Source organism: Chiloscyllium plagiosum, chromosome 3 (genome assembly GCF_004010195.1).
Source record: "Chiloscyllium plagiosum isolate BGI_BamShark_2017 chromosome 3, ASM401019v2, whole genome shotgun sequence".
In the NCBI taxonomy this organism is placed as follows: Eukaryota; Metazoa; Chordata; class Chondrichthyes; order Orectolobiformes; family Hemiscylliidae; genus Chiloscyllium; species Chiloscyllium plagiosum.
The window spans coordinates 34,553,788-34,569,465 of NC_057712.1; the positions used below are offsets into that span (position 1 = coordinate 34,553,788).

The 15,678-nt window shown below is 38.7% G+C and overlaps 1 protein-coding gene across 3 annotated transcripts in view; it reads left to right on the forward strand.

The window, feature by feature from the left end:
• Window positions 1-15,176, forward strand: part of gclc (glutamate-cysteine ligase, catalytic subunit) — a 68,033-nt gene extending 52,857 nt beyond the window's left edge. For all 3 annotated transcript variants that reach the window (XM_043679578.1, XM_043679569.1, XM_043679584.1), the window contains 4 exons: window positions 5,018-5,099; window positions 6,152-6,255; window positions 13,141-13,261; window positions 14,353-15,176. In XM_043679578.1, the coding sequence (XP_043535513.1) occupies window positions 5,018-5,099; window positions 6,152-6,255; window positions 13,141-13,261; window positions 14,353-14,561 (516 nt within the window). In that variant the 3' untranslated portion in view covers window positions 14,562-15,176. The remainder of the gene's footprint in view (window positions 1-5,017; window positions 5,100-6,151; window positions 6,256-13,140; window positions 13,262-14,352) is intronic.
• The last annotated feature ends 502 nt before the right edge of the window (window positions 15,177-15,678 follow it).

Genomic DNA, 15,678 nt, shown 5'->3' on the forward strand with positions numbered 1-15,678 from the left:
CATCAAAAACACAGCAAATTTAGATCCATTGCAACATCTGTCATAGCCGTCTGTTAACTAAATAGTTGCTAATTTAGGTTCAATAAATATGTTAACTATGACATTCAAGCCTTGCTGTTCAGGAATCTGGTGTTTTCTGCAGGACAAGAGTTTGAAGCAGTCAGAAAAGATATTCATGGACTTTCATTATAATATCTAGCTCTCCTTTTTGAACTCCTAGTATCTACTTTTAAACAGGACAGGTGGCCTCATCTAATGTAAACATTGGATGTGTCAAAAAGTAACACCAGTGTCTACTCTCTATTTGAAGTTTTTTTAACTCCATGGTAATTTTGTTTTTAATTTTGTAGTTTTGGTTAGTTGAACATCCCTTTCTTTTTAAGAAAAGGACTTTGAACAAAAATTCATTTTTGCCCTCTAAAGGGGCACTGAGGTCCTTGTTACCACACTCCGGATTGAACCTGTGTCGATCTTTTATAGCTGATCACCTGTTTCTTTAATCATACAATGAGAGAGAGATTGATATTTCACTTCTGCTTATGAAATTCCTCCCTCTATAAAGAGTCTGTTGCTGAAGTCTAAGCTCAAGGGCAAATTGTTGACTTGATTAGGAAATTAGCTCAGTGGCAGAAGATCAGATTTTTTTTGTTCATGGCACGTGGGTGTTGCTGACTAGACCAGCATTTTGTTACCCATCTTTAATTGTTCTGGGGGAGGTGCATTTTTGAGCTGTACATCTGGTCCCATTGAATTTCTAACCCCATAGGTGATAGAGGCTGCACCTTTAGAAGAAGCCTTTATGTTTAAGTGTAGTACATTTTGTAAATGGTACCCACTCCTGCAACTCTGCACTTTGAGGATGGTGATGGGTGCTAAACAAGCTTTGCTTTTTGCCCTGTTTATTGTCTACTTTGAGTATTCTTGGCAACTGCATCCATCCTGACTTCTCCCTGGTAGATGATGGACAGGTTTGGGAGCCTAGCCTCTGACCTTCTCTAGGAATCACGGTATTTATATGCCGTGTCAAGTTGTTTCTGTTGAATGAGACCCCACCCCCCCAAAAAAAGATGGATTCAGTGATGGTAATCCCATTGAATGCCAAGCAGTAATGGTTAGCTTCTCCCTTATTGAAGATTAGGCATTGGCTAGTGTTTGTGGTGTGGATTTAACTTGTTACTTACCCCAACCCATACTTTGATGTTGTCAAGGACATGGACTGCTTTAGTATTTGAGCAGTCACAATGCTGTTGAACGTTATGCAATCAGTAACTTTCACCAATTTGGTCCTTATGGTGGACGGAACATCATTGAAGCAGCTGTAAATGAGTATAGGACACCACCTTGAGGAGCTCTGCAGAGATGTCCTAGGGCTGAAATGATTGATCACAACAACAATATCCTCCTTCCTTTTGTGCTAGGTATGACTCCAATCAAGTGTATATTTAATCCTGATTTCCATTGATTTTTGGTTTTGCTAGGGTTCCTTCTGCCGATACAAAATTCAATGTGACTTTAAAGGGGCAGTGTGACTTTTGCTCAAGAGTTCAGCTGTTTTGTTCATGTTTGGAACAAGGCTGTAATGAGGGCGTAAGTTTCTGTGTTAATGAGCAGTTTATATCTGTGCAAGTGTCACTTGATAACACTGATCCTCTCTCATCTCCCGCTTTGATTAAGAGTAGATTGGGGCAGTAATTGGCAAGATTGCCTTTGTCATACTACTTGTGTACATGGGCAATTTTCCATTGTCAAGTAGATGCCAGTATTGTGGCTATCCTGAAACCGTTTGGCTTGAGTCCATTTAAGTTCTGGACCAAGGATTCAGTACAATTTTCTGCAATGTTTCCAGGACCAATGGCTTTTGTAGTAGTCTTCAGCCATTTCTGGAGTGAATTGACTTAGTTGAAGACTGCCATCTGTAAGGCTGGCAACCTCCTCAAGGAAGCAGAGATGGATCATCCACTCAATGTCTGGCTGAAGATGGATGCCAATCCTTTGGCTCTATATATCCTCGTGCTGGGTTCCCCATCATTGAAGGTGGGGATATTTATTGATTGTGGGATCAAAGTTCTCACAAACTTTGATCGCTTAGCTCTACCTATTGCATACGACTTCCACTGTTTGGTATGCAAGTAGACCTGTATTATAGCTGCTTCAGGAAATACCTCCATGTTTCAATATGCCTAGTGATGCTTTTGGCATGCCTTGCTACTACAGTCTTCTTTGAATCAAGATTGATCTCTCTGCTCGATAATGGTAAACTTGGGGATATGATGGACTATGAGATGGCAGATTGTGTACTTGAATTCTACTGTAACTGATGGGGTGCTCTGTTTTGAGTTACTCAATATGTTCCAAGTCTGTCCCGTTTATCAAGATGGTAACGCTACACAATATGATGGAGGGTACTCCTTGCGTCTAGCCATCATTAAAATGTCATAGATTGTGAAAATAAAATTTCAAATATAATGGTGGTCTTTATTCATGAAAGAATTACAAAAGGTTAGATGTCAATAAAGTAATTCAAAGGCCTGTTTAGACCATACTTAGAGCAATGGTTCCATCTGGATATTTAGGAGAGATATCTTGGCTTGGAAGAAGCCAGCAGAGATTTATTAGAATGATACCAGAACTCCAAAGCTTGCTTCTGAGGAAAGATGAGACATGATCTGAATTATGAACAGAAAATGCTGGAAATACTCAGCATGGAGTAACATTTCTGGAAAGAAAACAAATTAATGTTTCAGATCAACACATGAGCGTTTTGATTTTAGATGTCTGTCATTGCAGTATTTTGCTTTAACAGAGCCTCTGGGTGCAATCCTTGGAATTTAACTGAAGTGAATTGATTTTTTTTTATATATGATGTTAAGGGGAACTGCAGATTAAGATCTAATTCTTATGTGGACTTTATTTAAAATGTAGCCATACTTCTCAGGAGGAAATCTAAGAAACACTATAAATGTTAAATGTGGTAATCTTTTGGTACATTCTTTTTAGCTAGCAACAAATGAGTCTGTTGGTAATTTTTAAGGTGGATATATGGGATTGGATTAGAAATCGTATGTTCTGAATGAATAATGGAAGAGGCTTGCAAAGCTAAATGTTCCACTGTTGTCCCTAAGTTCCCATGCCCCAAATCAACGATATGAGGAGCATTGCCGCGGTAAAAATTCAAATGACCTGATAGCTGACACTTTCTCATGCAGACACAAAAGAAAACACTAAGTGTGGAATACTTACTAACTGTGGCAGCCGCTGAGAAAGTGTGATATTTCTGGTCTCTGACCTTTTCAGGTCACAGACCTTTTTATTTGTACTGCAGGCTTCCGAGTGGCCACCAGGGTCAGGAATATTGAGATATCTTTACTACATTTGTCTCCTCCTAACCATTTGAGTGCATAAATGTTATTTAAGCTAAATATGTTGGTGTAATATGTCATTGCGCAGATAATACACATAGGTTTTATATTGGAACATAAGAACTGGGAACAGGAATAAGCAATTCAGCTCCTTTCATCTACTCTGCCATTTTAATGCATTCATGGCTAATCTCATCTTGGCTTCAACTAAACTTTGCTGTCTAGAATCAATCACATGAGTCTCCTCTGAAATGCTTTCAAATCAGCTACAGTGGGCGGCACGGTGGCACAGTGGTTAGCACTGCTGCCTCACAGCGCCAGAGACCCGGGTTCAATTCCCGACTCAGGCGACTGACTGTGTGGAGCTTGCACATTCTCCCCGTGTCTGCGTGGGTTTCCTCCGGGTGCTCCGGTTTCCTCCCACAGTCCAAAGATGTGCGGGTCAGGTGAATTGGCCATGCTAAATTGCCCGTAGTGTTAGGTTAAAGGGGTAAATGTAGGGGTATGGGTGGGTTGCGCTTCGGCGGGTCGGTGTGGACTTGTTGGGCCGAAGGGCCTGTTTCCACACTGTAAGTAATCTAATCTAATCTAATCTCTGCATGAGGGGACCAAAGTTCTAATGCCTTGTGCATTTGCAGCAACACTTTCCTACTTTTAATACTTTTCGTTCAGCAATAAATGCCAAAATTCCATTTGACTTCCTTTATTACCGTCTGGATTTGCATACTAGTTTTCTACGATTCATGTACAAAGCCATCCAGATTCTTCTGCACCAAAGCATACTGAAGTTTCTCTCCAGTTAGATAATCTGTTTTTTTAAATTCCTTTTGATCAAAATGGATTGCCTTGCACTTTTCCATGTTTAAAATAAGAGCAGAGTTGTTAGAGCACTGTTGGAGTTTCATGGTAGCCATTGCTGCCTCTAAGCTCGCAACGCCACGTAGAATCCTGACCTCCATTTTGGGAAGCCCTGTTACCCAGAGCCATGTACCAGATTCACTGATTATGTAGATAAAAGTATTTGAAACTTTTGTACTTGCACTCACTAAGTGTTTAAGACCTACAATCGGGCGCAACTAGGAAAACTAGTGATTAGTTTGATATTGGGTGTGGCCAATTTTGTGGTTGTATAACTGTTTACATTAGGTGTACAATAGTACAAAAATTCTTTCACTCTTAAAATTTTGCAAAGTTTTGGCTAGTTTCAGGGAAGCAATGTTGGAAAATTAACAATGCTACAGAATCTTTTAATTGAACAAAAGTTTTATGCTGCATGTTCTGTTCAACGAGCTGTTTTGTAGGAGATGCAACAAAAGTGTCAGCATTCAATCATTCTGGGCCAGCTAATTTGCTTGTCTCCTCTTTTTCTTTCTCCTTTCAGTTTTGGTAGTTTTGCCTTGTGAAATTCAAGCTTTTGTGTCTTGTCCACCATTCTAGCAGGTTTTGTTTTTGTTCATCTGTATGAAGTTATTGGTATGGAACGTATAGTGAAGACACAGTGACAAGTACAGAACTTTCAAAGATGACTACAATTTTGAAAGTAACTTGATAATTTGAATGGGGGGGGTGCATTCAACTCTGTCAGAGCACTTCGAAATCAGAATTTGATTTAAACTAGTAACTAAATGTTAAAATCTTAAACATTTGTATTGGCCTAGGTGGATGAGAACTTAATTGTGGCTCAAAAGCGTGATGCTGTACGCCAAGGGATGTTCTACTTCAGGAAAGATATTTATAAAGGTAAGTGCTGGGAATCTTGATGTGTTTCAGTCAGTAGTGTAATACGTTCTAGAAGTCACCTGAATTATTTTAAAGTCTAAGTTATTGGAATGTACTATCTAAAAGTAAGTTATTTGCACATTATGAAAGTCAGATTAGTGCCCCTAATAAAAGGGAAATAGTATGGACGCAGGAAATCTGAAACAAACACCGAACACTGTAGAAACTCCGGTCTAGTAGCATCTGTGGTGAAAGAAACAACATTTCAAGTCCAGTATGATGATACTTCAGAACTGAGTTAGAATTTGGTTCGTTTATTTCATACATCTGTTGGCTAAAATTTGAAGGCAGCACATCAATAAGCCTGGTAAAAATTCCACCTGTGAATCCCATTTTGTTTTTAACAATATTATGAGATGATGCTATATAGGTCATTCTGCTATAATGTGCGTTTTGTTAATGCGAATTCGCTATAACGCGATTGACGAATTGTGGGCACCGTCTCTAAAATGCAAGCTTTTAAAGCGTGTATTGGTTATGACGTGGTTCTGGTCCCATTAGTTTAATGGTGCTGCTACTACGTGGTTTCCTTAACACTGGATTGTATGAGAACAGAATTACCATGTTATAGCAGAACTGACTGTACACCTATACCATTAGAGAAAATGTAATTGTAAAATTTCATCTCTTATTTTGTCTGAAATGCCGAATGTTATGAATTGATTGCATATGAACAAAACAACTTTCTTGTACTGAGTTTAAAGAAGCAAAGCAAACTGGATTTGAGAAGTTAGATACTCTGAAATAGTTAATCTGACTAACATACTGTGTGATTCATATCTCCATTGCATGTAATTTGCAGCGTATAGAATTCTAAGGAAAAGATTACAAGTAAATTGTGAACCTAAAACATGGAATTGTGTTGCTGCCTGCCTAACTGATACATTATTTTGCTTCCTTCAGTTTCAATAATACTTGAACTTGTGTTGAAATATGCTATAAAGCTGCATTTATTTTTCAGTTAAGGTTAATTGGATGTGTATTTTCCTAATTCTATGGCTCTGTCACCCTAGCTGGCAACCCAGTTGTCGATGGCTGTGCTTGTACACAAAATGGGATTGATTTGGATTCGGAAGAATATGCGTTAATGAGCATAGATACCATTATTAATGGAAAGGTAGGTATAAATGCTCCTTGCATTAGTCTGTTATGATTTGCAGAAATGTTGCCATTCAGAATGTAATTTAAAACTAGCTTTAGCTTTATGCTTCAGAACCCAGACTGTGGTTGGGTCTCGCTTGTTGGTTTTTTTTTTCAAAACTGAGGTAATTGGTTGATTTCTCCACCTGCCAATCTTCTCTTATCTATTTGATAAGTGGTAAGGCTTGAATCTGTGCGTGGTTCTTACTTCACACTACTTGTATGTGAAAGTTTTTTTTTTAAATTATTTGCTTGTGGAATATGGTCTTTGCAGGCTAAGCCAGAATTTGTTGTCTATCCCTAATTATCCTTGAAGTGGTGATAAAGTGTCTTATTGAACCAAAGCAGTCCTTGTGCTGTAGGTAGAACCACAATGCTGTCGGATGGGAATTCCAGGATTTTGAAACAGTGATCGTGAAAGAACAGCAATATATTTTCAAATCAGGATGTTGAGCACCTTTTTGAGGGGAGTTTGCTGGTGCTGGTGTTCCCATGTATTTGTTGCCATTGTTCTTCTAGCTGGAAGTGGTCATAGTTCTGGAAGATCCAGTCCAGTGATCTTCAGTGAAGTTTTGCAGTGCAACTTGTAGATTGTCAGTAGCAGCACTGCATATAGAGTGGTGAAGTGACATGTGCCACATCCAGAAATAATTGAGCAAGTTGCACTGACCTGGATGTTATGTTTTTTGAGTCCTGTTGGACCTACATTCATCTAGGCAAGTGGGAGTATTCCATCACACTCCTAACTTGTGCCTTGTAGATGGTCGACAGACTTTGGGGAGTCAGGAGGGTTAAAATCATTTCCTCCCTTCCTGATGAAGAGCTTTTGCCCGAAACGTCGATTTTCCTCCTCAGATGCTGCCTGACCTGTGCTTTTCCAGTACCACTATGATCTAGACTTTGGGCAGTCAGGAGGTGAGTTAATCACTGTAAGATTCCTAGCCTCTGACCTGCACTTGTGGCCACTGTTTATATAACAAGACCAGTTCAGTTCCTGGTCAACGGTAACTGTCAGGATGTTGATTTAGCGGTAGATTCAGTGATCATAATGCCAGTGAGTGTCAAGGGGCAATGGTTATATTATCTCTTTATTGGAGCTTTTTGTTTCCATGTGCCACTTTTCAGCCCAAGTCCTAGCTATTATCCATGTCTTGTTGAAGATGGTTAGGCCTTATACACTGCTTTTGAGGAACTCCTGCATTGATTTCCTGGAGCTGAGCTGACAGACTTCCAATGACCACAATCATCTTCCAGTGTGCCAGGTGTGACTCCAGTCAGCAAAGAGTTGACTCCAGTTTTGCTTTGGTTCCTTACTGCCGCACTAGGTCTAATGTGACCTTGGTCAAGGGCTGTCACTCTTAGCTCACTTCTGGAAGCTAGCTCTTTTGTCCATATTTGAATCAAGGTATATATTGATGAGGTCAGAAGCTGAGTGGCCCTGGTGGAACCCAAACTGGTGTCAATGAGCAGCTGTTGCTTGATAGCACTGTTTAAAAATACCTTCCATCATTGAGAGTAGACTGGAGCAGTAATTGGCTAGGTTGGATTTATTATGCTTTCTGTGTACAAGATGTACCTGGGCAATTTTCTACAATTTCAGGTAGGTGACAATCTTTAACTTTTACTGGAACAGCTCTGGTAGGGTTATACAGGTTATGGAGCACAAGTCTTCAGTACGGTTATAGAATATTGTCAGGGCCATAGCCTCTATTATCTAATCCTCCATCCATATCTTGATATGGTATGAAGTGAATGGAATTGGTAAAAGATTGGCATGTGAGATGCTGGGGACCTCGGTGGTGGGGGGTCGCAAGGGCGAGTTGGATCATCCACTTACCTCTTCTGACTGAAAATTTGCTGAAGCATTCGCAACTTGCCTTTTTCATTGATTTGCTGGACTCTCCCATTATTGAGGATAGAGATATTTGTGGGTGCCTTCCTCCTCCAGGGAGTTGTTTGTTTGTCCACCATTATTCACGATTGGATAGAGCAGGACTGCAGAGTTCAGATCTGATCTGTCAGTTGTCGGATTACTTAGTTCTGCCTGTCGCTACACTTCTGCTGTTTTGACATGCAAGTAGTCCTATTGTGGACCTCATTTTTTTGGTGTGCCTGATAATGCTCCTGGAATGCCCTCCTGCACTGTTTTTGAACCAGGTTTGATTCTCTGGCTTAATGGTAATAAGAGTTGAAGATATGCTGTGTCATGAATTTGCAGATTGTGTTGGAGTACATTTGCTGCTGATAATTCACTGTGCTTCATGGAGGCACAGTCTTGACTTGCTAGATCTGTTTGAAGTCTGTCGCATTTAGTGTAGTAATCATGCCATGCAACGCATTGTAAGGTATTATTAGCATGAAGTCAGAGCTTTGTCTCAGAGGTCTGTATAGTCGTTGTTCTTGCCAATACAGTCATGGACAGATGCATCTGCGGCAGGCAGATTGGTGAAGAGGAGGTCAAATGTATGTTTCCATCTTATTGGTTCCCTCACCACCTGCTGCAGACCCAGTCTAGCAATTTGTTCTTTTAAGACCTAGCCAACCTGATCTATAGTGCTGCTACTGAGCCTCTTGATGATGGACATTGAAATATCCCCAACCAAAGTACATTCTGTGCCCTTGCCATCCTCCGATATCCTCAATATCAAATACTGTGCTTCGTCTGAGTGTTGTGACCAGCAAGAGGAGGATGGTACAAGACCCGAAGGTTCCTTCCCCATGTCTCCCCTAATGGCTTGAGACCACATGGAGTCAATGTGGATGATTTCCCCAGGGCAACTGCCTCTTGACTGTTTTTGTTTGCCACTGTGCCACCACCTCTGCTGGGTCTGCCCTCCCAGTGGGAAAGGACATTTCCTAGGATGGTGTCTGGGACATTGGCTGGAAGGTATAATTTTCAGAGTATGACTGTCAGGCTGCTGTTTTGTCTAGTCTGAGACAATTCTCCCAGTTTTGGCACTAGACCCCAGATATTAGTAAGGAGCACTTTGCAGATTCGACAGGGCTGTTTTTGCTGTGGGTGTTTCTGGTGCCTAGTTCAGTGTTAGCTGCTCAGTCCAGTTTTGGTCCTCTTTAGAAAATCTCAAAAGGGAAAAAAATTGTGATAAGGCTAGGCTTGCTAAGCTTTTGAGGACAGTGGAGAGTCAACTGCATTGAATTACATTCACAGAACAGGAGTACTTCGCAATCTATCACTTGATATTTTTAGTGCTGTTTCTACTGTTACTACTTAATTGTTTGTAAAACATCCTTGACTGTGCATTGAGATTTCTAGTAAAGCAAAGGTACTACAGTTTTATTTTAGAATGTAGATAAACATAGTCTCAGAAAGGAGCATCACTAATCATAATTCCCATTCTCTGACCAAACTCTGACCAAACTTTGTACATGCATACAAATATAGTACCGCTTAGTGGGCACAGAGATTCAGCTGCTTCAATTGAGAAAATTATATATTTTTCAGAATTTGGTTTGTGTCTGTGAACAAGCTGCTTTCAGGAATCCTAGAATTCCTACTGTGTGGAAACAGGCCCTTCGGCCCAACAAGTGCACACTGACCCTCTGAAGAGTAACACACCCAGACCCATTCCCCTACATTTACCCCTGACTAATGCACCTAACCTACACATCTCTGGACACTCTGGGACAATTTAGCATGGCTAATTCACCTAACTTGCACTTCTTTTGGATTGTGGGAGGATACCGGAACACCCACAGGAAATCCACGCAGGTACTGGGAGAATGTGCAAACTCAACACAGTCACCCAGGGCTGGAACTGAACCCAGCACTGTGGGACAGCGGTGCTAACCATTTGAGTCACTGTGTCGCCATGCAGTGAATTTTTTTTTTTTTTTTGCTGAATTCTTCATGTCCTTAAAATGAAATATTCAACGCTATGACGTAGCAACTCTGTGGCCAAAAATCAGTTGGAATAGGACTGAATAGGTGGAATGACAAATGTTAAAAGAATATGGTATGTGACACTAATTGAATGGATTTTTAAAGGTGTGCAGGAAATAGGAATACTGGAGTTTAAAAAATACTCCATGGAGTGCAGAGCATTGGAAGTTATTGTGTCAAAGCTGCTGCTTTAACAAAATTATGCAGTCCTTGGCTTCTTTTTTGAGAGGCTGTAAAAGAGAGAGACTCAGACTCTGGGGTTGAAGGGTTTTAGGGTCAGTATGATTATAGCTAACAGATACTGCCTCAGCCAGAAGGTTTAAGTTTTAAAAAAAAAAACACTTGTACAAGGAAAATAGTGGCCAGTTCTCCCAGCTCAGCTTTTCTCTGGTTTGGTTTTTAACAGTAGTGTTGTGAAGCTGCTGGACCCAAAGAAGCAAGTCCATGCTGACTCTATCTCTGGGTCTGTCTCCTCTCCTATAAGACCCTGTTTGATTTTGCCATTTGTGCCAAGGGTGTTTACAGAGATTTGTTGCAAGTATTGGGAATAGCATTCTTAACTTGTATGATCTGTTGGGTTTCTGGATAGGTTAAGTTATGCTGTATTGTATTCTCTTTTTTTTTGTTTCATTCGGTAATCTTGTAAATAAATTGTTTTGTTTAAAACTATATAGTTTGACCAGCTGCATCCCTCCTGGAATATCTGTGTTACACCTGCTTAAACAACTACCAAAGTTAGGGTCTTGGGCTACTTTCTTGAAATGTTCTGAGTGGTCTATAACATTACTGCTGCCAGGAGCTCCATAGCTCAATGTTGAAATAATGTTTTTAAATATGGAGCTTAGAGAAGATTGTTGAAATGGCAAAAGCAGTTGTTAAATATTTTAATTTGTACTGACTAGAAAATGAAAACACATTAAAGTCATGAAGCCCATAACATTCTAGAATGTATCCAGAATATTTTGAACCAGGGTATTCTAGATTTACTAATGAGCTGGGAATAATTAATATGAAAGTAGGAGAGAATCTAGTGTACAGGGTCATAACCTGATAGGATTTTTTATCTTAGTATTCTCAAATTTAAGTAAGGCTCACTTCAATGAGGTGAAGAGTAGGCTGCGCAAATTGAACTAAAGTAACTGCAGAAATGTTAAAGGCATTAAAATCTATTTAATGCAAACCAATTACAATCCTAAGATCAAGTATAAAATATCTATTTGTACAACTGATTAACCATCATTACATTTCAGAAAAAGATTATTAAATTAAAGGCGATAACTTCATAAATGCCAAAAAAATCTAGTTAATCTGAGGAAATAATAAAAGTCAAGAAGTATATGATGGTAAAGATACGGGTTCATTAGTTGAAAGCATATGATACTCTATTGATTGATAATGTAATTATTACGATTGTTTACAATATTGTCATTTGAGAAAATAGACTGTAAAATCAATTAAATTTTTAGTTTTTGGAAAATTTGACTTGTTTTTATTCAATACATTAACAAGTCATGTGATAAAACTAAACAATTAGCAACCCACCAGGAAAGTTTAATAGATTAGATTCCCTACAGTTTGGAAGCAGACCATTTGGCTCCACGCTGACCCTCCAAAGAGTAACCCACCCAGACCCATTCTCCTACATTTAACCCTGACTAATGCACCTAACACTATGGGCAATTTAGCATGGCCAATTCACCTGACCTGCATATTTTTGGACTCCGGCAGGAAACTGGAGCACCCGGAGGAAATCCATGCCGACACGGAGAATGTGCAAACTCCACACAGGCAATCACCCAAGGCTGAAATCGAACCTGGGTCCCTGGCATTGTGAGGCAGCAGTGCCAACCACTGAACCACTGTGCTGCCCACTATTGCTAAGGTTTTAGCTGTGTTATTTACAGTGCAGAGAAAAGTGGGCCAGAAGCAAGAAAGAAAAGATCCATGATAGCAAAGGTCATGTCTTGTAGCAATTTCCAAACAGCCATGGGGTAAAATTCCTGAAGCTTAGCCATCATAGGGAATAAAGCTTTGCTCCAGAAACACAAAGCTGTAAATGTGTCAGGGAACTAAACCCCATGTTTATTACACAAGTACTTTGTATCTGTTTTTAAGAGGGAATGTGATAAAATACTAGTGATAAATGAGACTAAACATTAATTTGAGGAATTTTCTGGATTCAATGAGTAGTAAGTGATGAAGAAACAAAATCAAATTAGCTAAACCCTCAACACCTTATGGTTTCCACCATGGGGTATTAAAGAGGTAGTTAAAAGAATTTCAGAAAAATATTTCTCAGTTTGGATGCTGCATCTCAAGAAGGATATGTTCAAGGGAATGTGCTACAGATTCACTGAAATGATGCAGGAGCTTCTGTTAAATTTGAGAACAATTTGAATAACTTGTATTCTTTAGTAAAGCAAGTGTTAATTTAGCTTCATAATGTTAAATGAATTTGATTGTATAACTGCAAAAACAACACGACAATAACAAAGTTAGAGCATTTTGTTTGTGAAATTGGGAAGCACACTAGATTCGACAGAAGCAGAAACTTGGAACTCTTCCCACACCATGGACAGTAGATAATTGAAACTTTCAAAGCAGAGGTTTTTATTTTGTAAAAAAGTATCATTAGGATATGAGGCAATAATAAAAATTAAATTAATGTATCAATCATCTGTAACCTAAGTAAATAGTTGTACATAACCAAGCAAGGCTTTTTATTTTCCAACTATCTAATCATAGTGATGTTCATCAATGGATATAAGCTGTGTAAATTGTTGATGCAGGCATTACAAACACTTCCATTAACATGCCAAATATAACTGAAAAGTTCACTTTTATTAAAGAAATTTGTCTTTATATGGCATCTTTGGAATGCAGACTCTTCACAGTTCAATTTGTAATTTGATGAAATGCTGAGATTCATGAGACTTTCCCAATTCTGATTTTGGTTTGCAGGAAGGAGTTTTTCCAGGTTTAATTCCAATTATAAACAGTTACCTTGAAAACATGGAAGTAGATGTGGATACACGGTGCAGCATTTTAAACTACCTCAAACTCATCAGAAAGCGAGCTTCAGGTGAAGTTTTAACTTTTTTAATGTAACATTTTGTTTAATGTATTGGTGTACTGTAACTGGAATTGAGGTCAGCGCAAAAAGGTCTAATTATATTTATCTGTACATTTCTGCTTGTTGAGTTTATAGCACTTGTCATTTTTTTGGGCTATTCTGTTGTAAAATAAAAATTGAAAAATATCTGCACTCTATTGGCTTCTTGAGCAAATTCAATTTTAATTCTGTTCATTTATTATAAGTGGCAGGATGGGGGGAGGTGGAAAGAAACATTTAAGGTACATTTGAAGTGCCACTTTTAAGGTATTTCTGTATCAACACCTGAAAAGATACAGTAAATGATAGACCATGATGGAATCATACATCATAGTTTGATATGAATTATTTTGACTCTCAAGCACCTAGCATGTAAGGCACCTGATCGATCCATGTGGTCTTTTTTTTTTCAGTTTTTGCATTATATTTGTGCTGTTCTTCCATTACAGCAAAGCCTTGTATGTGAATTTAGACTGGCATATTTGTGGAGTTGGGGGATATGTGGTTGTCTCCAAACTGTAGGGGTATTGGGAGGGCAGGGAGAAAGAGGAAATCTGAAGAGAATTGCTTCTTTAAAAAAGTCATCAATTATGAGAAGGCAAAACCTAATTTCTGAAAATTTGTGGTATGTGGGGTGGCTCTGACCAAGCCAGCATTTGTTGCCTGCCCCTAATTGTCCCTGGACTGAGTAGCGTACTGGGCCTTTGATAGGGCACTTGCATGTCAACCACATTGCTAGGGGTCTGGAGACTCCTCTCGACCAGACTAGGTAAAGCTGGCAAATTTCCATCCCTAAAGGATATTCGTGATGCAGTTGGGTTTTTGCAAAAATCATTAATTTTTATGGCTGTCATTACTGACACTAGCTTTTTTGTGTGGAATTATTATTGGAATTTAATTTTCACAAGCTGCCATGCTAGAATTGGAAACCAGGTCCCCAGGTTAGCTAGATTTAAGTGTCCAGTGACACTTTTCGTTATGTTGCTATCTCCGTACATCTCTCATGGTTCAAAGGATAAAAAATCCATACTTGCACTGAAATTGTTTGATTTTTTTTGCAGGCGAACTGATGACTGCAGCGTGTTGGTTGAGGAAGTTTGTTTCTGATCATCCTGACTATAAGCAAGATAGTGTTGTGACTGAAAAAATCAACTATGATCTAATGATGAACTGTGACCAAATTGCAAAGGGGTTATGTGACTGCCCAAAATTAATTGGAGTACCAATCAGCAAACCAAAATACTCTGATGGCAAGCACAACACCGTTTGATATAATGGCATTGTGTACCTTTAATGTTTATCATACAGATTTTGCATGGAAAAGAGACCACGAATGTGCACAAACTAATGAACAGGGCCAACTATTTAAATCAAATCTTTATTTTATTGATTGTTTAAATCAGTGCAGATTTGTGCATTGCAGTTGTCAGATGACCTGTAAGCTACATGTACATATATTGTTTTTAGATTAACAATGTATTTTTAATACACTCTAACATGGGTTGTTGCACAAAATTCTGCTGTAGATACAAATGGAGAAATGTACTTTGTATATATAACTTTCTTACCACAAATTTCATTGCATTTTATTCATTGTAAATGTACTGAATAAATTGCTTAGATCATGTAAGAATAAATGAACTCTAGATGTTTATATTGAAAGTTGTTGTTGATTTGACTAAAAGAAATTACTAACTTTGTTGTGTCCACATTGTGTAAAATATCTGCATTGTGGTTTACATTTTGTAAGGACTTTGTCAAAGTTTAAATTGATTGCATTGTTTCATAAGTGAGTTCAGTAGATATTCATGGTTTTCACAGTGAGAAAATGAAATGAATCAAGGAGGTGGAATTGTAATTATAATAAATTCATTCTGGAAATTGATTGGACTAAATACTGTATTAACATACACAAACCTTTTTGGTAGATATTGCTTACTGCTGAACTTAATCTGCTTACTCCGAACTCAATTTGTAACCACTTGAGAACTGCTGGTAACTAGATTTTGTTTACATGTTAAATTTCTGCCTGCCTCAGCACCTAATTTTCTGTGGTATTAACTACCTTTTGCCTTTGCTGCTACATCACAGAAATCTGTCTTTGCTGCTTTAGTTTGACTAAAGCTAGTTTTCTTGTCCGAATAATCCATCAGCTTTCAGTTGATTCTATACTACCTATCTCTTTAGAAATCTTATTGTTGAGATTTGGGAGCAGAAGTAGACCATTCAGTCCATCACATCTGCTGCATCACTTAGTGAATTGGTAATAACTGCTTTTCCGGTGACCACTCATCTAATTAAGTCTGCATCAGGCTGGAAAGTATATTTTTTTAAACTTACGGCTCTTCACGATTTTTGCTTATATGAAGGGGTTACTTAGTCCAGTT